This window comes from Oculina patagonica, chromosome 8, assembly GCF_052425735.1.
Source record: "Oculina patagonica isolate OP01 chromosome 8, crgOcupat, whole genome shotgun sequence".
Classification (NCBI taxonomy): Eukaryota; Metazoa; Cnidaria; class Anthozoa; order Scleractinia; family Oculinidae; genus Oculina; species Oculina patagonica.
Window position 1 is genome coordinate 20,187,508 of NC_135765.1, and position 26,858 is coordinate 20,214,365.

Consider the following 26,858-nt stretch of genomic DNA (forward strand, 5'->3'; position numbering starts at 1 on the left):
TACACAATACGATACACACCTTGATACAAGCGCCGCCATACGATACACAATACGATACACACCTTGATACAAGCGCCGCCATACGATACACAATACGATACACACCTTGATACAAGCGCCGCCATACAATACACAATACGATACACACCTTGATACAAGCGCCGCCATACGATACACAATACGATACACACCTTGATACAAGCGCCGCCATACGATACACAATACGATACACACCTTGATACAAGCGCCGCCATACGATACACTATACAATACAACATTACATACAACTGGCAAGTGCCATAATTTAACTAAATTCTTTTGGTAACTTAGTTTTTTCCACTTTAACAGCAGCGAAAACTTATTTGCAAAGTAAAGTTCTCATGAACCACATGTTTTTGCTTGTGGGCACACAAGGCTGTGTCAGTCCACAACTAATTGTCGCATCTTTAAAGAATGTGTGATCGGTTAAGTGAAACAAAATGGAACTCTCTTGTCCCTCAGTTTAATAAATCACTATTGAGGGCATTGACTTGTGTAAAGTCGTTAAAAGGCAGTCATTTCTGAATGTTGATGAAGAAACGATACTGCAATATTTTGTTCTAATACCGCTATACCTATCTTGACAATAAAAATAATCGCGATTTACCGGTGCACCAGTGTATTGTTGCAGCCCTAACCCCCTACCTCCACAATTTCTGAGGTTCCAAGGGTTTGGTTTGCTGGCACAGCTTTTTTTGAGGGCCACGAAGCTGTTCATCGCCGTGAATAATAAATATTGTGCATAATGTTTCAGGGTTACCAGGTATATAATAAAACAAACTGGAGTAATCTTGTTATAATGTTTGAAGTTTGCCTTTCAGCATCTTCACTGATTGCAATACTGATCATTATAATAAAATTGTCAGGTAAACCTGATATAGACCCAAGTGAACTTCAAACAGATGGAAGATATAACCATGCAGTTCAAGTGCAGGAAAGACTTAACTTCCTTAGGTATGATTCAGCTTACTCATCCGGTGTATATTATAATGGTTAATTCTTGTCTGTCACAGTCCTAAACATGTATTTAAGGGTTATGGTTTTTGTTGCCTTAGAAAATACAGGACAATGTTTTTCTACTAAATTGAAGACCAAACGTAAAAATTCAGGCACTTCTGAAGGGAAAAAAGTTTACTCAAAAAAGGTACTAAACATAGTCTTGCACCAAGCCATTCAATTACTGACTCAGCAGTGACTTGTCAAAGTGTGGAATACATGTCATCGCAAAAACTGGATTGAGTTTATTTTAATAAATGAAAATGTGAACTTGGAATTTGTCCAAGCATGGACAAACAAATTATTATCATCAGCAGTGTTCTCCCTAGTTATTAGCACAGCAGGTAAGAAAACTTTTTAAACCGGTAAAGAAATTTCGGTTAAATCCCAGCCGTTTTCTAGTCTACCTACATGAAACAGAATGTTGTCCAAATGCTGGTCGAATTTTATTCATGAGAACGTTATTATGGCCTTGCAGACCTCTTTCTTCTGCTATAAGCCTACGAAAAATTGCATAAATTAAAATCTTCTGTTGTTTTTTAAGGAGATACATTTGCTGTCGCTTACTTGACGTACTACTTAAAAAAATCGGCGGTCCTGTTTCCTCTTTGCTACGAATTGCTGCAGCTCTTTTTTTCTTTGCTTCGAATACTCAGCATTCACGACAGCGTTGTTACAAAGTTGTATTGAGTGCTTCTTTTAACCTGTCATCTGGATTTTGTTTTAAACACTTACGAACTTATGAGAAGAATTTGACATCGAAAGCTGCCTGTGTCTTCACCACGCGTCAGCTACGGTCAACTAAGCAATCAACTATTTTCTGCATTTTGCATGTTTTTGAAAACTGAACTATTATATGTAAGTAATATTTCTCACTTCTGGAATTATTTTTACCTCTTTGCCTTTGTGATTGTTTTTATTTTCAATGGACAAAGTGAAAGGACAGCAAGGATTGCTGCCGCTTCATTGTGGAATCGATCGTGCAAAATGTGCAACAACAGATCTATGTGCACTTGCCGCCAAGCGAGAAACACCTGTAAAACTTGCTCTTTCCTCGATACCAGCCCTCAGAGATTCGGAAAGTGAAGGGAAATAAAGAATATTGATTACTAGCACAAATTTGTAAATGAATATTGCATTTGTCGCTGTTTATTTTCAATCTGTTTATTTTATATTTTCAATCATGACTACGAAGGTAAAACGAGTGGTGTTACTTTGTTATTTACCTGTTGAATTTACAAGATATCTTAGCGATTCTAGGCGGTAAAGAGTCGTGTTACAAGCGGTAAATTTTACCGGTTACCGCCTGATAAGGAGAACACTGTCGTCATCACCATTATGTTTGTTGACAGAAGAAAAATAATGAAATGTAAATTAGTTCTCATCTTTTGAAGGAACCATGGATTACCTAATGAGCAGAGTGAAGGAGTAAAATTTGCCTTGCTCCCCAGAACTCGGAAATGGCTCTTCAAAACTAGTTAAAATCAAACCTTATTAATTAACTTGAGAAAATCAATGTGATTTTTCAGTGATCCATATATTAAGCTTAACAAAGTCCACGCTGGCTGTTTTTTTTTTTTGTACTGAAACCTTGACTTTCCACTGATAAAGGACTGAGCCCGAAACGTATGGAACTTTGAACTGTTTTAAAGGCACTTACTACTCATTTAGTGAGACCTTTATTTTACTTTGTACTTTTACAAGTGCCACGCAGCACTTACCGGTACACATTAAGCTTTGAAAACCCTACCCAGTAATTGATTTGTGAGAAGGCTTAATGCCAAGTTTTTATTTTCCTGTAGGTTTCTTCTCAAAGATGGACAGTTGTGGCTCTGTGAACCCCAGGCTAAATTGGTAATGTGTTATAAAGTCAGAATCTACCAGGACTTCCAGTATTAATTGGACAAAATTATGTATTTTGAACATTGGTCAGTGCATAGGTCATATTAAGCAACTTCTTTTGCACTTCTGTAGATCTGGCAGTGTCTTGCCGAAAAAGCTGTTTTACCATCAGACAGGGAATGTTGCTTCAAGTGGTTTTCAAAGGTAATATCCACATACATCCTTAAACATGTACTTGTATAACATTCCTGATAATGTTACTTACTGTTTACATGTAGGATCATACATGTCAGATTCCGTTGACTAATTCCTTGTTTTGGGTTTTTAGTTAATGGGAGATGAACCAGACCTTGACCCTGAAATCAGCAGAACATTTTTTGAGGGGAATGTCCTTAAGTTAGATCCTTCTCTGTTAACAGAAAATGGCATAAGGTTTGTAATACAGGACAATTTTACGGTTGCATCTCTGATGCCAGCTTAGTTATTGAACAAGTATTTAATAACTTATAACTTCCCCTTTAAACATGTAATCTTAATCCAGTTTTTTTCTTTATAATAATGCACTTTTAGGAGAAATAAAGCCTGTTTAAAATGTGGCTAGCCTTTTGTATGAAATGCCCACATTGTAGGACGCTATTTTTTTTTCTATGTAAAATATCTGCAAAGTAGCTCAGTAAGAAGCGATTTTGAAAAGTTGCACTGTGTCACACTTGGCCATCTGGAAACATAATTTCACTGACAACCCCTCTTCTCTAGAATTTCCTGGACTTTTGACCTTTTACCCCCCACCTCTTTGAAATTTCCAATTCCCCCCATGGTGGGGGCATGCATGAATTCTTGAACCACACAATAAACTTAATAAATGGTTTTTGCTTTACAGCCAAGTCCAATCAGAAAATTCTAAAATACCGTAGGTCTCTTGAAAATGATGTTCATGATTTTCCCTTGAAAGACCTCTGATCTGTTTAGATGCAATTTGTTGCTTATGTCAAGAACTTGCAATAATTTTCGTAATTCACCCGATGCTTTGTCTATGCATGTGTTCTCTTATTGACAAATTTATATAAATAGGCGATGTGTGCGAGAAATTTGACAGTAATAGTAAAAAACGCCTCCTCCTCCTCCTCCTAAAAAAAGCTTTCAAGAGAGCATGGGGTGTAGCTTATCTGAGTGTGCTTTTTATATAATTATGTGACCTTTTGATCATTAGCAGTGAAGTGTTTGTGTGTGTCAAAAAGCTAATTTGTAAAAGTTTCACTATAATCTGAATAATTTCCAATCTACAAGTTTGTTAATATTCTCCATGGAATTTCATCAAATTCATTTGCAGTAAACATTGTAAAAGACGTTCTTAAGTTGATGTGTGCTTGAATAGTGATGTTACCAAACAAAATCATAGTTGCTATTGGATAAAATTGACAACTTTTATTTACGTTTTTTCGAGTTTCCTTTGGCAAAATACCAATTGAAATAAATTAGTAAGGAAATTTATTCCGGTATCTATTTTACTTAAATTGGTTCCTAGTTTTCAGGAAAAATTTTAACACAGTGAAAAAAAGTCTACTTCTCCTTTTTGTGTTTAGTATTCTTATCCAGGAAGATCCTATAATAATACTGTGATAATCGCACTTAAAGCCACATACATGTATAAAACTAAACACTAAAAATCTACATTTGGTGTAGTCTTAATTCAAGACAAGAAGCCATTATTTTAAGAGATAGTTGTAGAACACTTTTTCATCATTGTTTATTGCATTTATAGGTTCGAGCAAGCTGGGCATGAAAACAAATGCAAAAGCCATATTTTAGTATAATTATTAACACTTGCGTGTGCCAGATCATAATAATTATATTACCCTATCATGCCACCTTAATGCCAAAGAATTTGTTTTGTAGGCATTAAATTACACTGTTCAAATTAGCCTTTATAAGACTGATTACTTAATGAGATATTTTCTATAATCTTCAGGATGGTAACTTTCCAATTCTTACAGTATTTAAATCAATGTTGTTTACATCAGGTGTTTTGAAAGGTTCTTCAGAGGTGTAAATATCAAAGAGGGTAAACTAGTCGCCAAGCGAAGAGCATACTTAATGGAAGATTTAGATTTACTTGGAGTGGATTACTTGTGGCAGGTAAACAATGACAATATATTTATCACACATTATAACCTTATTTTTTAACACAAGAAATATCAATACAGCAAATTGCAGTAACTGTGAATACCCTGTGAACCACGACCCATAACAACTTTTATCATTATTGCATACACTTAAAATAATGCTTCTGTAGGACAACCTTTTTTGAAACATATAGAGGTACAATTATGTATAATATGGGGACTGTTCATGTGCAGTTGATTCTTGTGAAGGGATTTATAGTATATGTACAGTGAACCCTATGTAATACAGACACTTAATTAATTAGCGGAGTGGGCTGTCTGTATTATAATTTATAGTTGTCTGTAATAACAGAGGTGCCCATGTAATGGAGGTGTCCACAAGGGATGGTTTTACTGTATACATTCTGCAACTGTTGTTATTTTGCAGGTTGTACTTCAAGGCTCAGATGACATTGCTAGCAGGGCAATTGAGCTACTCAAAGAGACGTTCACATCTTTAGGGCCAAAACTAAGGGCATCTCAGGTACACAGAACTAATGATCTTCAGCATCCTGTATTAGAGAATTTATTTGTAAAAGTGATTTACTACCTGGGAAAAAATTTCTCTAGAATTTTGGACAGTAACTCTCTGTGGCCTTGCTCTAGCCCATGCAAGGTATTTGCACCACTATACACAAACAAAAGGTCATTAGTTTGAATCTTTTTCACTTTAATTGCTGTGCCAAAATGAAAAAATGGACACTCTCAATGTTTGTTTGCAGTTCATAGACATGACTTGTTGCATAAAAAAAAATGAAAAAAAAAAAATGACTTGTTGCATTTGTATCTTACTCCTATGTGCAAAAAATATTTCTACAGGTTGACATCCATGATAAGTTTATCCTGAATTGTACGAATCAGATTCGTCAATCTGCTGACTTATTCTCTAGCAAGAGTACAGAGAATATACATATCGAGGAGAAGGCTGCAATTCCACGGGAAATGCTCCAGCAAGAAGCTAAGAAAACAGTGCGTTGTTTGACAGTACTCAAAGAGTATGTAGGCGAGTGTGATGATGAGCATGCAGAAGAAAGGGCAATTCTGCCTCATGGAAGGTATGTGTTATATTTCAGATTCTACACAGGCCTTTTGCAAATTGCAAGTAACTGAAACTGTCATAAATATTCTGCAGGTCATGCCAAGGTCGACATGTGTCACTCATTGTCAGATTTCCATCCCATGGTCGTCAGGGAGATGATTTCGAAATTTGGTCACATACAAATGAGTCAATAGCATCTGTAAGAAGACAGATTATGAGCAGGTATTTTTTTGCATTGCTTTCCCCTCACTCCCTATTCGCAAGCAAATTTTGACTCCCTGTTATTGATTTTATATTATATTATTTTATTTATCTGTTCAATTTCCCCCTTTTGACCATGGTGGATGAAAATGCAATATGATCCCCTACAGTCTTGTTTCACACAGGGACAAGAAAGGAATTGATAAATGTTTATCATTAAAAATTAATTAAAAAAAACACACTCCAAGTTGGTGTGATTTTGCAGCTTCAAAATGACACAACAAAGCTAGACATGTGACAAGGGCAAAAAGGATCTTTATTGGAGGCTAGCAAATCTACAAAATATAAGCTGCAAAAAGTTTATTATGCAATGGTTTAGTCTTGGGTTTTTTCCTTGGTATTCTTTTGTTCTTAATTTACATTACAGTATAGGGCTTAATTCTCTGCCACAAAAGACGTAAACTTGTATTTCTTAATCTTTCCTCAGAAGAACTGCAGGAACTTGGAATTTTGCCCACAGCTAACTTCAGCATTCAGTTTTTTCATGTTATGATATTTACTGGTCAACACCTTTTTGGCAAAAGCAATAACATGTTGAATACAAAGTAGCAGAGAACTGGGCCAGGGCAAGAACTGGGCCTCACACTGTACAATGAATAAGAAAGGAATTGTATTAATTTAAGTTTAAACATTGGAGCTATGTTTTCGGTACCTGCAGCATAAAATTTGGCACAGCTTCAGGCATCAGGAAATTGCTTGTCTTTTCTACTGTTTTAACTGTTGAAACATCAATGCTGATTTATTTTGTTGATACTTTTCTGTTACAACAGATTAAAGGGCTCATTACAGGCAGCTAGGCTTGATTTGTATGTTAATGGAGAAATCCTTTGTCCTTCTGATGACAAGAGGCTCATTTCACAAGTGCCACTGAGGGACAGGACAGTAAGTATCAGATTAATTTGCAGTAGTGATTGATTTGACATTTTTGTAGTATTAAAAAACTGGAGCATTACGCAACTTTATTTTCAGAGTTTTGATTGGCTTAGCAGCCATTAGACATCAGCCATTATTCCATGCCCGAAAATCACTTTTTTATTAAGCTTTAAGGCCAAACATTAAAGCGCAGTTAATGGAGCGAGACGCTCGTGGGCCCCTGCGGGGTCGTTAATGTTTATTTGGATTGTGTAATGTAACGCAATGAAACTGTACACTTTTCTTGTCTCGAAAGGACAATGATTACAATGGCCGTTTAGATATAAATGTTGCAACACTGTCTAGTACAATTATATCATGCATTTTGTATGGCTAGTCTTTTAAATATCTCGCCTTTGGCCTAAATCCAGACAACCGTCTGTCTATAAAAGTTTATAGAATGAACTTTAGCATCATTCGCTAGTTGTATCGCTTGTGTTACTGTAACCTAGTTCGAAATTTGTAAATTGAAAATCGCAATGGCTCGTCCACGTGGCGCAAAACCAAATGGTCGTCGTTCTCGCCGTGCTGAGAACGAAAACTTGGCTCAACTTACCTCCAAAGTACTTCGCCTTCGTCTTCAGGCGTTGAACCTTCTTATTACAGGGAGCAAAGCGCAAATGGTAATAAAAGCATTTGAAAGCCGCTTTACAACCACAGCAAGCTCAGGTGGAGAATCCTGGCCGTGTTCGCAAACGCAAAGCTAACACTCGTGTGGTACGGGAACGCCGTGACAATCAGCCGAATCCTAATCAACCAGCAGCCATTAGACATCAGCCATTATTCCATGCCCGACAAAAATCACTTTTTTAAACAAATAAAATTAGCAATATTTGTGTTTTTTTCAGGAACATTAAGCAATTATTCCATGAGCACTTGCTGGATACAAACTTTTTCCATAAGCCAGAAGCCACATGAATGCAAGATTTGAGGTCCACCAAGAAATAAAATATGGTGGATGCTCTTCCTATCTCTGCAACAACAAATAGCTCTCACAAGTGCTGCACTGCTCCACCTTGCAGTAATCGTTCCAAAAATAGGAAAGATCTGAAGTTTCATACATTGTTTAAGGTTCCTCACCATGGGACGCATGGGCTATCAAAATGAAATGCTCAAGGAATTAATGTAAATAAAAGTGGCTGACAAATTATGTGGTGAATGTTTGTTCAACAAAAGTTGGGTTAACTTGTTTTACAACATGACATCCGTTATACAATACAAGGTCAAATGCTTATTTGAAATTATTTACACTGGCCTTTTGTTTTAAAAGAATTAAACATTTCTGTTTACTAAGTCGAATAGGACTCATCAAATATAATTTATATCTTTTGTTTATACTTTGTATTAGTCTTTTTTAACTGCCTGGGAGTGTTTTGGTTTGTGTTCTACGTGGCAATTTCTTCTTGAGTTAAACTTGATTTCTGGTCATGTGACATTCCTTATCGGTCGATTGCAGGCAACAGACTAAAAGATTCCGTCCACTCTCTCAATGACATTAAGCGATGACGTCATTGTTTAATTTAAGGAATATTTTGCTACAACATTTGATTTCAGTGGACACAACAGAATCTAGGAGTTACATTGCGAGATCAAGAGGGTAAAGCCTATGAAGTTCAAAATCCAGTTCCATTGTCCATGAAAATGGTTTCTTGTTAAAAAAAAAAACTTTCAAAAAAATTGTTTCATAGTGATGTGCTAATAGAATTATTGTCAAACAGATTCAAATTGGCAGATCATTTCAAGGTAGAAAACCTGATCATCTCAGGAAAAAATGAATTATGCAAAGGAGATTATTAGAAGTAAATTTGTTGCATAAATAGTTTTGTTCAGTTGGGCATGTTACAGTACATTAAAGGTGCAGCAGTAATAAATCAGGCAGCCAGACCCTACATGGTTTTGTAGTGTTATAGGTTGAGTAGTGCCATCTTTTTGTTTGTTTCCAGTTAATAACAGCCAAGATTGGAACAATGAACAGCTCGATGCCGTCATCACCAGACTCATCATCAGACTCATCAGGAGGATCCACACCAGCTGCTCTTGATGGACCAAACTTGGAGGCTGAGAACTGCCTTCCAGGAGTGGTAAGATGACAACAAATCTTGGTTTGATGTTCATCTGTGTCAAGAAATGTACAATCCTGAATTTCTTTTAACTTTGCTTAAAAAGCACTTTTCCATAATGCAGCAAGATTTTGATGAAGATTCCATTGAAAAATGTACAAAATTGTACTTTGGCGCATGCGCATAAGCCAAAATTTGGACTTGTTGTTGTTTTTTTGTTGTTGTTTTTTTGCGAAATCGTTTCTATTTTTTTTTTTCTTGCTCCTTTTCCTTTCGTTTCTCTCGGCTTTGTTATTTCCACTTCTTTCTACTGTATCCAAGTTAGCAAATATTATTCCTGATCAAAAATGTGGCCATCACATGTCAATATTTTTGAATATTGTGTCTGACTGACACAATATTCAAAAACTTCCTTTTGCAATTTGAATATCATTATTGAGGCAAGGGTGCTGAGCGATAAGTGACATTTTTTATTGTTCTGTAAAGTTCGCTCACTCACCACTCATCTGAAGTGTGCAATTGTACACAAATAAATGCTCTTTTGATTTATATTGTGGTTTTCAATTATGTGTGAACTCTGAAATTCAAAATCCTACTGACAATAACTTTTTGCTCTTTTCGCTGCCGTTGATCATAGTTATGGCGACAGCCAATGAACTATGAAAAACAGAAACATGACCTTTTGACCCAGTTGAAGTTAACTTCTGTTTCTGGCAAGGTCTACTAAGATGATTGACGGCAACAAAAAGCATAAACCGTTGTTTGAGGTTGAATTTCAGAGTTTGCATGATTTATTACTAAAAGCCGCAATATATTATTATATTACAAGTTTTCTATCGTTGATGAGTTTTGCAGAACAAGTTTTATTTTGGTAATCGAAGAATATGAAGTGTTGTTTTTTTCTGGTGTTTAAGCACTTTGGTAATAAAAGTAAGGACAAATCCATGTGGGGCGCGGGATGTAACTGTTACACATCAGCTACATGTTGTTGGTGCTCACTGCACTCTGCGAGTTGTGAACAAGAGTACTGTTGAATTTTAAAACAGTTCTGGTGTAAGGAAGTGTAAGCAACAAATGTTTTGTTTTTACTGCAAGCAAAATGTATTAAGATATTTCTATTTTTAGTAACAAATGGTAACTTGATACTTTTGTCTTTCATACAAGTTTGATAACTGGGTAAAAGTGAGAAAAGCTCTCAGAAAAAAACTGTAGACAAAATGACTGACAAACTGCCAACAATTGGTTGACAGATTTTGCACTCATGAATGTTAACATGTTAGCTGAAGTTGTCAACCAACAGTTGACTGAAAGTGGGTGATCTGTCAGAAGCACCAAAGTAAAGCAAGGAATCTATAGAAACTAATAACCGGTACCAAAGAACTGGCAGAAAAGTTCACCTTGACACACGGAATGTTTAGTGGTAAATTTCATCATACAGTGTTATGTGTGCCTAAAACCAACATGAAAATACATTTACACTTATCTAAGAAAAAGTTTGTAAGTCAAAATTTCTGTGACCAAATGAACAAAATTAGACTTAACCATAGAGAATTGCCCAATATAATAATAATAATAATAATAACAACTTTATTTAATGAGGGTTACACATTACAGTTAAAAACTGAAAAACCTGTGGCCCTCCCCTAGAATAAAAGTTAATTCTACTACAAATATATTATCAATAAAAAATGAAAACAGATAAAATAGATAAAAACTCGATAAAAATACAAACAGTAATTTGGGTGTGACAGTATAAAAAATTTAAAAATTATGACATGGGAAAGCTATCTAAGTCGGCATAACCTTCCTTAATAAAGTTACTATAATTATGTTTAAAGGCCTTAATGCTAGTGCTAGTTCTAATATATATAAACAAAGAGGTCCAACATTTAGTGGCTGAAACAAGAAAAGTTCTTCCACCTTCCGTTTCACGGTTATACCGAGGACAGCGTAAAGTAATATCACCATAGCGCGAGGTTCTGGTGGACATGTCATTGACACTTACAAGTCTGTTCCTTAAATACTCTGGGCATTGTCCATTTAGGCATTTGTAAATTAAGCATAGCTTATTAACAGTGATTTCATCATAAAAGGGCAACCAGTCTAGTCTCTTAAATAAACTTACAGTACATTCATCTCTTGTTTTAACGCCTAGGATAACATGGGCAGCCCTTTTCTGGAGACGAAAAATTCTTCTTATGTTACTTTTAGATGTTGAACTCCAGACTGCTCCGCCGTACAGAAATATAGGCTTAATAGTTGCATTGTAGAAGAGTATGCGCTCGTTTAGAGGAAGATAATGTCTGATTGACCTAAGAACACCTAAACGCTTTGCTAGTTTCAATCCAATCAGGCTTTAAGCTAAACATTGCAAACTTTCTGTGGTATGAATTTCTCAGTCTTTTTTCTCTAACTTGCAAATCTTTTCTTGAGACTTAATATCACTCTTACAGCTTGATCAAACATGCAAAAAATAAATAAAAATTAAATAGAGAAAGCAAAATGGCTTTCACTTTAATTTAACCAAAATTCTGCCAACCACATGTACATGTACATGATTGCAGTTCTGTAAGAACTGAATGGATAATTATTTTGTATGTATATTTTTTTGTCAGATGTTGTCCAAACGACATAGTTTTATGCAGTACCTCATAGATCTTGCAGAACAAGGTATTGCTCATAACATTCCTGATTTAAGAGAAAGAGTTCAACAGCTACTAAACCTCATACCATCAGGTAAGCAGCTTATTTCTGCTATTCATTAACAGAGTTTTAAGTACGAAAGTTGTTAACATTCGTCATGTCACAAATGTGGAACAAAGTAAAATCTGGTCCCATGCCTCCCAAACACCAGGAGGTGTTTCCTGAGGTACGGAGAGATTTTTGGCAAGACCATTTTTAAAGATTGATTTGAGAAAATTTTTTTGGCAGTTTTTTTTATATATAATTTTTTTTTTTTTTTTTTTTTTTCTTTTTTTTGATTTTACAAAACAAGCACTCTCTCCTCCGCAGAGGTCTCTTTCGTGTTTCGTACAGGCTGGGAAATAGGGAGAGGAACAGGGAGAGGTGAAAAGTAAGCGCGTGGAGCCTGGAGAGAATCAAAACCCTGTCATTCATTTTTCATGTTTTCCTTCCTCCCCCTTTTTTTTTTCGCCTTCCCCCATGAAAGAGGCCTCTGCGGAGGAGAGAGGAACAAGCACAAATTGATTTTACACAGTGTATTCAAATTGTATGTTATTTGTTTTGTAGACACAGAGACTGTAGGGAATATCAAAAACATCTGTAGGGCTTCTTCAGAAAACTCAAAAGGATCATCTTTATTGGATGCTCTGTTCTTCACATCCTCCTCAACTCAAGTTCTTTATAACCTAGAGGTTAGAGTCTTAATTAAACTCAAATGTTGAAGTGAGATCCACTGTAGTTATTGATCTTTGCAGTACTTTCTGAGAAACAACTTTTGAGCATGTTTATCGAAACTTACTAAACACAGTTTTTAAACCATTAGCAATACACACATGCATGCTGAAACAATGTATCACAAAATAAATAAATAAACAAACAAATTAATTAATTAATAACTTCATAGAGTAAATACAATTACTGGCACCCCAGTAGTTTACATTGTGTCCCTTTAATAAAGAAACAAACAAACACTGTAAATAAACAGAAACTTGCTTAAAATCCCAACTAGCAGGAGGCTGGCCAGTTGGCTATTTACAAAGTGGGGAGGAACATTCACCTAGACTACGTTGAAATTTTAGAAAGGAACCTGAACAATAGGCAAGAACAAAATCACATTCCTGTTTGTGCCGGTTATCTATGTAATTACTTAATAGTTTCTAGCTTTCATTTGAATGTATTTCTATTAAATAGATTTAGCCAAGCCTAAAAGCGGAGCTCCCCGGTTATTTACTTCACCCTTTTCGAAAATCCGAATTTACTGACCGATAACAGAAAAAATAGAGCACTTGATCCATTGTAAACCATAACTTGGTCAGCGGAAAACTTCAAAAAACATTCGACCTCGATGAGCTCTGTATGTGAGCCCGCGATATGGTCATGTTATACTGGTCAGCAGATACCTTGTTTTGACAGCTGTCAATTGACCATGACATGAATGTCCAATATCTAAGATGTAAGCTGACGTTAACCATAACCTAAAACCTATTTCTGGAGTATGGCTGCCATGTTGGGGCAACATTGTCGTCGCACGCGCCCGCGAACCATACTGCTAACCATGATGACCAAGAAAAACCAAAAGCATGGGCCTGTAATTTTCTATGGGTATGGGGCTCTGCTCTGCAGCCCTTTGGGCCGCTGGGAGCTCCGCTATTAGCAGTACTTTCACATTGTACTGTTCACATTTCCAATGTCTTGTAATTTTTTCTTTATATATATGTTCTACTTTACTGTGTATTTTGTTAAAAAACTATTTTAACATTGACATTGCATTATTCTTGCCTTGTTTTTACAGATTGCCTATTCCCTTCTCATGCCTGCTGCCCTGCCAAATCAAGATCATCAAACATTAGAGTTTCAGGTACAATAATTATATTTACATTTGTTTTTTATAAACTTTATAATTTAAATCAGTCCTAGAAGTAAATAGGCTATAACCTCCATTAGGTGCAAAAATGTTTATGTACATGTGTATTCAGCCATGGACATTACTTATTCCAAGAGGACAATTTTCTTAGAGCAGAGGTCAAGGAAAGTCGTGATCTTTAATGGAACAAATAATGTCCAGAGTCATAAATATTTTACATGTATATCTGTTCATATTTTTGCAGCCAAGTGAAGGATTTTGTATTTATTATTTTGAAAATAATTTCACTCTTAATGCTATATCCTAGCTGCCAAACATAAAAGTAATTTAATTACTTTTTAGATTTACTTAAATGAGTAAAAAATGTTTTACTTTTGTTTGATTTACAGCTTTTTAGTTTAACATTTTAATAAAAAAATGTAATTTATTTACCCACGTAACACCGAAGAGCTTCGAGCTCGTTGACATATTATTAATAATAATAATCTGTCATGTTGTTGCAGGTTCACTTTTTAAAATGTGGTGGTATTCAGTGTGCTCTAAACATGCTAACAAGACCAGATTTCCTTCAACATGCTGACATGATTACCAAAAGGTGAAGTATTAGTAACATACATAGCCAGTATCTATCACATTGTATTATTTGTTTTGATAATCCATCAAATATTTTTTATGCGTACGATTGGTCTAAACAGGTCTCTTGATGCGGCCAAAACTTGAGAATATCAGAATTTAGTACAAAACAGTACAAAACAGTGGATAGCATTTTTGGTGTGCACTGATTGGCTACTCAAACTCCGAATATCCTTTGCTTTTCACCTCCGAGCAATACATGCAACAAAAATTGTAATTGTTTCAGGAATTAATTAATCAAAAATCATCTTTTTGGGTTATATTATCTCACTGTTTTTAGTATAACACTAAAACAACATTATTTAATATTCACCTCAGTGTCAGTGGCTAGTGGTGGATATTTACCTCACCGCTTTGTCGCTCCTGTAGTAAATATTCACTGCTAGCCACCTCCACTTTGGTGAATAGTTGTTTAATATCCCCCAAGTACTATTCTCAAGTTTTCAAACTTTGCGATTAATGTTCGCACATTTCTAGTTTAATTATTGTTAAACAGCATAGAACTGAATGGACTGGTGTAAAAATATATTTGTCCTGGGACATAATATTTATCAATTCATCGGCTATCCAAATACATCAAATTTCGTTGAAAATACTCCACTGCACGTCATATTTTGAACTCTCTTCTTGGTGTTTGGATATTCTGAAGAAAGACTCTCTCTTGTGTTTGATATATAACTACTATATCATATATATATATAGCCTTCGCCCCTGTATCTCTCCTCCCTTTTTTTTTCCTTTTTTTTAACTACTATATCATACACCAGGACAAAGAAAATATCAAATCCTATCAAAGGCAAAATTGAACCACAACATTTATACATAAAATTATACGACTTAACAGAAAAATGCAAATCTGTTTTTGATGCTGGATAGGAATTTTATTCTTACTATTGGTAACTACCGGTAGTCTACTTTTTTTAAAAGTTTCTAATTTAATTTATTGATTGCCCTCCAGCTACTAACTAAAAGGTCCTTTGTCAGATGAGTAATTTTATTTGGTACATATATTACCAATGCTTCAATAATAATTATTTTTTTACTATATGTAGAGCGGCATATTGCACACTCCTTAAAATGTCCAAGTTGTTGCTGACTGTGGTGGGTTATGCACAAGTAACAGTTGTTGCAGAAGCCATTCAACCTAGCGACCCATCTTGTTCACCACCGTCAATCTCTGCTAGTGCCCACAATGCTGCAGTAATTCTACAGCAAGCATTACAGTACATTCCTAACCCTGGCACTGAGTGTATGTTACGCAACATGGCAGTCAGACTTGCTGGGCATTTGAGTAGCACGGTAAGCATTATAAGCTAAAAAAAAAGGACCTTGCACATCTGAAAATCTCATGCTTATGTTTAAGGCTATCAATTCTTTGTTCATCTTGAGTGTTTGAATACTCACTCCGCACATTCAGCTCAATGGACATGATTAAATAATTTTATTATTATTGATCTGTGGGCACACAATATTTTAAGACCAGAAGTCACACTTCCACTCAGCTTACCAATCAGGATACAGTCAATTCTGGACTTTTACAGACAACTCGTCAAATAAATACAGTTGTAAATGTATCAGTGCAGGTTAGCTCAAAAGAGGTTAAGGAGCCCTCTGTTAATGGTTCTAGTTTGCATGTTTTGTGGATGGGATAGACACAAGTTTTTCTTTTCTTTTCTTTTTCTCTCTTTTATGATACATATTGTAATGTTGTTGTGCATCAATGTCAAATTTCCCTGTTAATTCTTCTGTCTTTCATTTGTATATTGCTGGTTTTCTTGTCACACTGTAAAAAAGTAAATCCAAAACTATTGAGTCAAAAACCAAAAAACCAAGAACATTACTGGTTGTAGAAAATTACTAGATAGTCTACTTGTCCAAGTCTCAGGTCTGTACAGTATTCTGTACTGGAGTTATCCATCAAAACGTTCCACATAAATTTAGAGAGTACAGTATGGAAACGCCATGTTGGTGTTCATGCAGAGGGGCACCGTCATGGTGGCCAAAAATCAATGAAAACCTCTGGAATTCACTTCTGCTATAAAAAGCGGTCAGTTCACCCTCATAAACAAGTAAACATTAACACTACACTTCTCACAAAACCTCATCACTGTTCCGAATCTTAAAAATCCCAGGATGGGGAAATTTTTTAAGCATACGTGACAGCCTCCTGGCGGCCATCTTGATGTTGTGTGGGTGAAACCCCGAAATTCAAAATGCTCACCTAAAAGATGGCAGATGTTATGGAGCTAAAAATTTTCAATAAGAGATGCGGGTACATCACGCAGGTCTTAAAGCCAGTGAAGGATGAAAACTCAGGGGTCTTGTGATTCTGGATTTTAAAATTTTGATGATGTCAAAAGAAAGCCAAGAATAGTAGAAATAGTCACAGGTCACCTCACTATTTGTAACAGCCGCATCAGTACATGTTGCAACTTTGTAACATCTACAGTAATTATGGTTTTTTTTTGCAGGTTTCAGGTCCTTTGCCAGATTTGAATGCCATCAAGTCTGTGCAGCGTTTGTCATGGGCTGCAGGTGTCGGCATGTTACACCTCATGCAGTCAACAAATGAAGAGATTCACAAAGTTTATGAAAAGGTGATCATAAACTACTTCTTGATTTGTTGTTTTCTGTATTTTTTGTTTGTTAAGCATTTAGTTCACCTACTAGATAATTTTGGATCTCTCAAGTCACATAGAACTCCTGCAAATTAGTTGTTTAAGAGGTTAATAGCAGTTTAATCCCTCAGCTCATGCATTTTGAGGCACACAACCAAATATTTATTGTGATTGTCAACATTGGTTAATGTTGTGAATATCTTTTTTATTCTGTGGACTAATTCTTTTCTTAATATTTATTCCAGCACACCACAAAAGGCCTTGAAAGTGATGACATACAAGTTGCAAAAGAAGCGCTTGAAGTGAGTTCATTGTACTGGTCAGGGCACATGTACCATACATGAACCTTCAGGCTAGAATAATGATACAGCTGTAGTGCATACTGCTTACACTGTACATGTAACCTTACCATCTACACCAGATTATGTACAGTTGATTTCAGCTTACTTGGGCCACTCGGGTTCCAAAGTTTGTTCCTTATTAGTTGGCCATGAACTTGTCTATTAAAATGCAAACTTCAGAACAGAGTTTCAAGTTTCACATGGAATTTTAGTGGTTGAAATTGTACAGTACATTTTTGATATGGGACATTCATCTGATCGTATGGCAATGTTATTTAATATGCTTTCTCTATTGTGCAAAACAAAACAATTAAAACAGAATGAAATGACAAATAAACCTGTAGAATTGAAAGTATAAAGACCATAACAGGCAGATTTTTCAGTGTTAAAGGTAAATGGAACAACAGGAGGGAATTGCAACACCAGAAGGGAAGGGTTTTTACATTAAAAAATCTATTTTGCAAAATGAGCTCTTTAGACATGTAGACCGTGACAATATTTAACTTGTTTCCTTGCATTCATAAACTCTTTGCATAAATATAAATCGCTGCATGATGATTTCTAAACAAAAATACTGAGCCTAGAGGTGCAAAGAGCCTGTGCAATTTAATGTATGTGTTTACCACAGTGAATACTTCATGCACAATAATATCCACTCAGTATCATCTAGCTTCTTAGTATATTGTGATTAATATTAATTTTTGTGTTATTTTGTATTAGGTTCTGAGTGTTTGTCTAGCCCTTTGTCCAAGTGCCTTAGAAACTCTAACTAAAGACAAGTCCTGGCAGTGTTTCATCATTGACCTCCTTATTTTGTGTCAAAGCAGGTAATTTAGCTTTAACAACCAACTGAATTATTACAGCTTAGAAGTGAAATTGTCAATGACTGCATTGTATTGGTTTGCTAACACACATTGTACATGTGTATGTACATTTTTTGTAATGTTAGTTCTTAGAATCTTGCAGTCAACAATCATAAACTAAATGATCAAAATAATTATGTTCATTTAATTAGTCACATGTTTGATGGGCATCCTTTTGATGTTGTAGAGAGAAAATAGATGTTAATTTTGTGTTTGTTTGTTTTTGTCAGAGCCATTCGCTTCAGTACAGCAGAACAGTTCTTCCTTATTGCTACACGATGTTCACATGGTCACAGGCCACTTATTTTTTTCATTACACTTCTTTTTACAGTGCTTGTGGTAAGTGAAATAGTGATGGCAATAACCCTCTACATTTACATGGACATGTGTATCTTAAAGCGTATTTGTTTGTAATATTCTTATTTACTATAGCTGTAACTTAACTGCTCATTTGCTAGTCTAATGTTGGCATTCTGCTTCTTGTGTTACTAGTGCTAGGATCATCCTCTTTCCATCTAAATAGTACTCTGTTATGATGCACCATAAATTCTTCTTAACAAATTTAATCTTTTTCATCCCTATATTGTAAAACAAAAACTGATTCCTTCCTTCATTTTAGTTGAACGGCTCACATATGGTACATCTTTTACCTTACCAAAAGTAGCAATGGAAAAAACCTGCTTATTCCAAAAAAACGAGGTTCATTACCAGTACTTTTAGAACTTTATGGTAGTCATTGATGGCCAAAAATATGGCCTGATTATAATGTCCACGATTTCTGTTGGAATTTCATCAGACAGACATGGGCAAATTTTGGTCTACCATTGTCTGATGGCCAACTGTAATTTGCAGTCATGGTATTGTACATCTTCCCACATCCTTATTTTGCCAACTCATGTATTGCCATTTGTTTGCAGAACTCCATTAAGGACCATGCAGGTTCCTCATATGAGTACTTTAATTTGTTTTGCAAGTGAGTAGCACTCATGATACAATGATAGGGGTACGGTTGTCAGGGCGATTATGAGCGGCCATCAGCATATATATCATCTGGAGCTGTGCAAAAAAATCAAACCTGGCTAGACAAGGTCTAGTGGAACTATTGCTAAAAAATACTAAGAGTCAAAGTTACCTCGAATGTGAAGGTGTGGAAAGTTTAGTTGGAGTAACCGATGGTACTCTGCACCATAATAATAATTAATATTATGTTTGCAGTCAAATTGTTCGTGTCCATTAAAAAATTAATTGCTTAGCGATATGTTTTCTTTTTGAGCAATGATATATTAATTGTTTGAATTAATCTTTTTGTACAGTTACTGTACATTTTTAGGTAGGCACCCCTTGAAAACAAAATAATGTGAGATCTGTCAAACTATGTTTGTCTCCTTTTGCCCTAATGAAAAGACTGATTTGAACTTGAATTATTTTTTAAAATAGTTCCACTAGACCTTCATTCAGCCAACTTTGAGAATCACTGATATTTTTCATTTTGCCCGCCTCCATGTGATATTTGCTGACGGCCACTCTTTATGTTTACAAAGTGTGTGGGGTTACCTCCTAATCACAGAATGACAATCTGTCTTAACTTTGGCTGTCACTGCAGCAGTGTCCAGTGCCTTTTATCAAGGAGAAGATTTTTTTAATGAAAGATTTTTAGTATTATCTTGTACTGAGGTTTAAAATGTGTTTATGTTGCAGCCACTGGTATAATATTTTTTTTGTATTTTGGTGATTGGTTGATTCATACGTTCGGTTTTAACTCTGATTGTTTGTTTAGATTACTTGCCCATGCTTTCATGACGCACTGTCCCCTGCCAACAGCAGAAATGATGCTAAACACTGAAATAACATGGCTAAAAAAGACAAAGGTTGGTCATAGTGTAAGACACTAATATTGATGCCTCATATGCAAGATCTGGCAAGCGTAAGAATGGGTTACTCTGTTAGGTAGTCGTCAAGATTGGCCTGTTTTCATTTTTCCAAGGTGAAAATCTGTTAAAAACAAATTGGTGGGAACTGGAAAAGAGATAGTTGATTGTTTTCCTGGTGGGGAATTGGGCTGTAAATTTTATTTTTATACTTGACATAAAATTGAGTCGAATAACTGGTCAACATCATTAGCCTCCTAATTTGCATAATTTAAGGGTAATTTTTAAGCTTAATATCTCCAGAACTAATACAGATGTTTGAAAACGGAAAATGCCATTTTAAATATTTTGTGGATTTCTCTATGATAGGCCTAAAATTGCAAGGGATGAAAATTTGATCATAGTACACATGTAGAACTTTAAGCACTTTGATATATGTAATGTGTGTTGCTGTGTTGTGTCCAGGATCATGTTCTGTCATTTGATGAGGGTAGCTCACCGGTGGATGAAGCACTGTTAGAAGGTCATTTAGGAGTTACAAGAGAGCTACTTCTTTTCCAAACTGCTCAGAAGAAATTTGCTATTGGCTCACAAAAGGAAGGACCTAATCTTATTAAGGTGAAGAATGGGTAGTTGTTTGCATAAAAACCTAGATGAAAATTTAATACATTTCATGATGGCATAAGGGGAAGTAGAAATACTCCTAGCCACTTAATGCTACAGAATTACTAATGGGGAAAAGCTCTGTCCAGATGAGCCACTTGGCTGGACGGCAGGCTTTACCTTTGTTTAACCATTAGTTGTGTTTGGATCATACTAAGTTTGGGACATTACTGCTTTGTAGCTTCCTAGTGTTTTTATATATTATTTTTTGACATTTTAGACCTGTATTGGTGTAAGTTAAGGTATAGGACTGTATATGGTCAAGCAAAATCCGTAAATCCGTGTTCACTACTTATCCACAGGCCAACCATTCCAAATTTTTGAGGTCACAGCATTCCCATATAAATATTCAAATTTCCTCACAAATTTGTACTTACTATGACGTGGAATTGTTGAGTGCACTAAGGAATATTAGGTGTGAAGAGGTGTTAATATACATGTATGAATTAAAATCATGTGAAGTCAAGGTGCAAAATAATTTGCAGTTCACATTGTCTTTGGCTTCCCTATCGTGATTTTTGAACATTATTTCTTTGGGGTACCCCAGAGGCCTTCTGTAGTGGAACTTGTTTGCTTTCTAGGGGAGGGCATAGGCAGTAATTTTAACCAAATTCATTTGTATGAAATAGGTTTGAGTAAATGCTTGTTTTTCAGGATCTTGTGGAGGATTTTATCTTTCCCGCATCCAAACTAATCATTGAAGCTAGAAGTGGCAGTGGTAAGGAAAACAGATTGTACATGCATGCCTATTTCTAGGCAACATTATTTGTAAATTGTTGGTTAAAAGTTTACTGGTAAGTTAAAGGTTTCCTACATTCAAAATATTAGACGCAGTTTAAATATTATCACTATCACTCAAAATCCTGGTTTGTTACTATAATACTGGTTTGTTACTATAATACTAGTATTATACAAACCAGGATTTTGAGTGATAGTGATAATGTTTAAACTAATAATTTGAATATAGTAGTACTGCTCTAAAAATAATCATGTTTGCCTCTTTGAATAGATGAAGTGTGGAACAAGCGGGTTACAGCCATCTGTTCTACCCCACCCACTCTGGTAGCAGCTTTTGATCTTCTAGTTGCTCTATGTCGGGGGTGTGTTCAAAACCTCAGAGTATTGGCAGATATCCTCACTAATTTCTACTACAATGGTAAGAGATGTTAACCACGTAAGATTTCACATGTTTTGTCTTGTTTGCCAAGAGGGTGCACTTGGACTGATTGAATTATAAGGAATAATAAAAAGTCTCAATGGTGTATTTCTCATCTTTAACAAAAAGTCTCAATGGTGTATTTCTCATCTGTATTGCTAATGCCAAATTACTCTAGTTAAGTAAGCTACATTCCTCCCCATTCTATATTTGAGTTGTTAAGGTAAATGTCAAATTTTCTTTTTCTAGGTGAAGAACCTCCTTTGACAGACTGGGAGTATTTACCCCCAATTGGGCCACGCCCATACAAAGGGTATGTGGGTCTTAAGAATGCAGGGGCCACCTGTTACATGAATTCAGTTATTCAACAGGTAGGTTGTCTGGTTTGTGTTTGCTTTTTTGTCGTTTGTCAAGATTTTCCTTAAGATGACTTGACTGTTTTTTTTTTTTTTCACTGCGGAGTTTGGAAACTTAAAGCTATTGAAAAACAATCACTACAGTAACAGATAAAGATGAAAATTTGTTGTGACCATTGTTATATTTACATTGTAGTTGCCACAGCAACGCTATGATGTCTTTTTGTTTTGTTTTTACTTCCATTCATATTCCTTGGGACCAGGAGTTTTTTCAGAAATTGCCGAAGGAAGCTTGTGCTTCCTGTTGTTACCTTGCTGTAGCAAAGCTGTTGTTGTTTGCGAACAAATAGGCGAGTTTTCGTCGCCTTTTCGGAGAAAAACTGCCTCAAAATGATCAGTGTCTTCGGAATTTTTGTTTGTGAGGATGGTTAACAGCTGATTTATCGCTATTATGAAGCAACTTTTTCTTTTTTTCTGTTTAATGTGGAAAAATGCGCCGAAGATTCGGAGGATGCGAAAGTTAGCGAACTATGCGGATCCGCACTGGTCACCGCATCCTGTCAGATGCCCTGGCGTATTTTTTTGGCTTATTAATATTCATACTTTCGATTATTCGGACTCTCAATTATCCAGACTATTTAGCCTAGTCCCAACGAGTCTGGATAATCGAGGTTCAACTGTAGTTCTGTTTTCTAGCTATTTATGATTCCTGAACTGCGTGAGGGCGTGCTGAAAGTTGAGGGAGCTGCAGTAAAAGAAGAAGATGATGGTTTTGATGTAGAGGAAAAGTCTGAGAGTGAAAACACAATAGACACAGGATATCAGTCTGGAGATAACAGAGACAATGACAAGGAAACTGAAACCAAAGACAAAGATCAGGAAGTGAAGAAGTATCAAGTCAGCGTTCTCAGTCAGATTCAGTTCATCTTTGGACACCTGGCACAGAGTCAGCTACAGTTCCATGTGCCTCAGGGATTCTGGAAAACTTTCAAGTCAGTTCAGTAATCATACTCTCCTTTTCTAGTTATTTCAAACAAAGGTCATTATAATCAAATTGTGTTAGATGAGTAGTATACTATGTTGAAGGATAAGCCAGTTTAGTTTTTTGGTGGGGCACTGCTTCCTCATACTGTTGTATAAACCAAACAGTATGTCTAGAATACATTCTGTAGAACTTTATAAACAATACCATTACTAACAGTAATTAAAACAAAGAAGGTGCTGATTTCTCATGCAAATTCAATCAACTAAGTTAGTGAGTAATGGTGCGTGAAACAGAATGTGAGGCTTATCTGAAAATCGTATACTACTTAAGGTTAGCAGTTCAGTGACTTGTTTAATTTAATGCTGACTCAATAAAATTTAGTAGCTTCTTATTAATCCATCTCACCATATTTAATTCCTTCAGACAAAGTCATTTCCGATTATGTTTTCTAACTATGTAATAAATGTTTGCTTACTTTTGATAGGCTGTGGGGTGAACCAGTGAATTTAAGAGAACAACATGATGCTCTGGAGTTTTTTAACAACTTGGTTGATAACTTAGATGAAGGCTTGAAGGCATTAAGTGGTGATCCATTGTTTTCCAACATACTGGGTGGCAGCTTTGCTGATCAGAAGATCTGTAAAGGATGCCCACACAGGTGAGTGTCTTTACTACAGAGTTGGGAGAATTTGATTTGACAACAGTGTAAATCTATTTTGTGACCACTTTCTTCCAACTTACATGTTTGAATTTGTAAATCAATAATGCATGTAGAAATAAGGTGATGATAAAGGAATAATCATTTAAGTGTTTTTTTGAAAAACAGCGACTTGGTTTTCTGATGGTTGGAATACATGTTTGTGTGGAAATATCACTTTGATATTATGGAGTGCACAAATACTGTAATAATTTAGTTAAAGTTGCAGGTTGGGGTTCTAGATCACATTTCACAGAAAATAATATAGGCATTTCACATTTCACTAAACAAGAAGGATGGTTTTTTCACACAATTTTCTATACTGAAATATTGCCTGCGTGACTAGGATTATTGCTAACCTCCCTGGATGAGATGTAAGTCCATCACAAGAGAGCCCCTAGCATTTTCTCAGGTTAACTTAACAGCTTTCCAGTAGTTATACTCCCAGGTGAAAAGAATGACTGTGGGAATAAATGGTATTGCCCAAGATCCTGGCAGGACCTCACATGCAGACCAGACCTCTGGAGACTAATGCTCAAATTTCATTTTGATTCACCTAGAATTGGGAGGTTTCCTTGTATTGCTTCTCCTTGGGGAGTGTGAACTATCATATTAAATAGATGGGATGCTCATCGTCTTGCTAAGGGGTGTAAATTTTGGATTTTGGTCTTGCTTAGGGTGTTCTAGGCAAAATGCCAATATTTTTAGCCGTAAAGGTCTTGTTTAGGGTTACACATAAAGAAATATAAATTTTATTTTTATCATTTCTGTATTTTTCAGGGGTCAAAAAAAGGCTTGAGCCGTGCCCAGATCAGTCTCTTTTAGGGGTTTAATTCAAAATATCTGACTAGCAACCCCCTGTGTTTATATGAGAGCTCCAAACTTGCCTGCTTTTGGCAAATGATCACTGCTCAGTCAGGAACCTCTTATGATCTTTAGATAATTTTAGTGATAAATGTTGTGCTGCACTTTCTATCATATTTCTATGTTTAGTTTGTTACAATTGATTTTGTCCACAATTGTAGCTGAATTATTCAAGTCTGTGAAATCTATGTGAAAAATCTTGTCTGGTTTCTTTGTGACAAGATTGTTTGTTTGTCTGAATTAGGTATTCTCGCGAGGCACCATTCATTGCTTTGAATGTGGATATTCGTAATCATCATAGTCTGGTAGACTCCATGGAACAATTTGTCAAGGGTGACTTACTCGAAGGAGCCAACGCCTACCACTGTGAAAAGTGTGACAAAAAGGTAATCATTACTTCTGATTTTCCTTTCAAAAATAACCACTGAATTTGTATACATGTTGGATACTTAATTTTATTACTTCTTTAAAAAAAATGTTATTTTGTGTGCATGACTAGTTACTGCTAATCCCAAACTGCACAACAATACCAAAAACTCAGTGGATCAGTGACAACACATCTCTCTATATAATCTGACACATGCAGTTACCATTTACACAATGGCGAGGTCCAGCCGTAAAGAAGAAGCTGCCATTTTTTAGTGTGCGCACGCTAATCCCGCATAAAATGTTGTGCTGTGGGGATGCTCAATGATGTGTAAAAATCTTATCTGTGTGAGGTCTGGTTTCTAAAATATGATTGTTAAAAACCTTCCTCAGCAACAGATTGGAAGATCAAGGGCACTGTTGGTTATTAATCCTTTACAGGGCTGTCACTAAGGGCCGGGGGCCGGGGACCCCGGCTACAACGATTGAGCCCCGGCACTGACTGATACAAAACCAAAACATTGGAAAGTGAAAAATACATCAAATGAATGTAAATTAAAAAACAAACCAATTTATTAGTGCAAATATTATTACCGTTTTCTCGGTTAGGCGCACTCGGTATAGACGCCCCCAACTTGGCAACTTTTCATCCTAAGTTTCCAAGATGTCAACACTCGGTTGTGCGCACAGGAAAAAAAGATGCAGTCACAATTGGACAGTTCTCCAAATTTTTGATGTTGCTCTACCCTTGTACACAGGTAAAGAGGACTTCTCATATAAGGCGTATAGCTCGAGGTAACTTTCCCCTGACGGCGCCAGTACCTGAAGTTTCCAGTGACCACGAGTTAAGCTTGTCCAAGTTCCGCACGCTTCGTACTGCTTCGGCCCGTCGCACTTGTTTTCGAGTGCAACGATTCTCAGGCTTTTTGTGTTTCCTTTCTTCTAAGTCATTATCAACTTTCCAAGATGGGGAAGATTTAATATGAGTATGCCTGACTCTTTTCAAATTGACAACGCCAACTTCAACCGGATCTAACTTTCTGAGTAAAATTTACAGTTCAATGACAACACTAAGAGTTCTTTTCTTACTGCAGTTCCTATAAAATGACGACTAAAGATTAGTTGGCGAAATCTCGGAAAGACGCACCCCAATGGCAAGAACCCCAAGAAAAAACAGATTTTCCCGAGAGAAAGAGAAAGTAGTAGGTTACAGTGGTATTCAAACCAATTCATATTAGGCATTTTGTTGTTTCCTAAACCCTACAACCCGCCCCCATCAACAGCCAACACTAGAAAAATCTGTCCCCCGGCTACTTTTTCGTTTCCCCACCACTTGAAAAATTAGTGACAGCCCTGTGCCTAACCTTTGTTTTTGCTACCTTTGGTCATGTTTGATTACCATGCTGTTTTCAGGTTGACACTGTCAAGCGGATGTGTATAAAGAAACTTCCACAAGTGCTAGCAATTCAGCTGAAGCGCTTTGACTATGACTGGGAAAGGTAAGACCTTGCAAAAACTGAGAAACGAAGACAGAAAACAAAGTTCTTGTTACCAAGCCATTCAAATCAAGAATCACTTAGCTTATTATCAA

The 26,858-nt window shown here is 36.0% G+C and overlaps 1 protein-coding gene across 2 annotated transcripts in view; it reads left to right on the forward strand.

The window, feature by feature from the left end:
* LOC144662186 (ubiquitin carboxyl-terminal hydrolase 9X-like) overlaps window positions 1-26,858 on the forward strand; it is an 82,269-nt gene that overhangs the window by 41,180 nt on the left and 14,231 nt on the right. For both annotated transcript variants that reach the window (XM_078522943.1, XM_078522944.1), the window contains exons 20-48: window positions 906-993; window positions 2,838-2,889; window positions 3,010-3,081; window positions 3,206-3,309; window positions 4,899-5,013; window positions 5,428-5,523; window positions 5,859-6,094; window positions 6,172-6,300; window positions 7,110-7,221; window positions 9,195-9,332; window positions 11,927-12,047; window positions 12,561-12,685; window positions 13,786-13,851; window positions 14,361-14,452; window positions 15,543-15,789; window positions 16,962-17,087; window positions 17,354-17,410; window positions 18,170-18,276; window positions 18,543-18,651; window positions 19,230-19,285; window positions 20,090-20,180; window positions 20,646-20,798; window positions 21,498-21,561; window positions 21,853-21,999; window positions 22,249-22,370; window positions 23,052-23,347; window positions 23,825-23,998; window positions 25,146-25,287; window positions 26,681-26,766. In XM_078522943.1, the coding sequence (XP_078379069.1) occupies window positions 906-993; window positions 2,838-2,889; window positions 3,010-3,081; window positions 3,206-3,309; window positions 4,899-5,013; window positions 5,428-5,523; window positions 5,859-6,094; window positions 6,172-6,300; window positions 7,110-7,221; window positions 9,195-9,332; window positions 11,927-12,047; window positions 12,561-12,685; window positions 13,786-13,851; window positions 14,361-14,452; window positions 15,543-15,789; window positions 16,962-17,087; window positions 17,354-17,410; window positions 18,170-18,276; window positions 18,543-18,651; window positions 19,230-19,285; window positions 20,090-20,180; window positions 20,646-20,798; window positions 21,498-21,561; window positions 21,853-21,999; window positions 22,249-22,370; window positions 23,052-23,347; window positions 23,825-23,998; window positions 25,146-25,287; window positions 26,681-26,766 (3,523 nt within the window). The remainder of the gene's footprint in view (window positions 1-905; window positions 994-2,837; window positions 2,890-3,009; window positions 3,082-3,205; window positions 3,310-4,898; window positions 5,014-5,427; window positions 5,524-5,858; window positions 6,095-6,171; window positions 6,301-7,109; window positions 7,222-9,194; window positions 9,333-11,926; window positions 12,048-12,560; window positions 12,686-13,785; window positions 13,852-14,360; window positions 14,453-15,542; window positions 15,790-16,961; window positions 17,088-17,353; window positions 17,411-18,169; window positions 18,277-18,542; window positions 18,652-19,229; window positions 19,286-20,089; window positions 20,181-20,645; window positions 20,799-21,497; window positions 21,562-21,852; window positions 22,000-22,248; window positions 22,371-23,051; window positions 23,348-23,824; window positions 23,999-25,145; window positions 25,288-26,680; window positions 26,767-26,858) is intronic.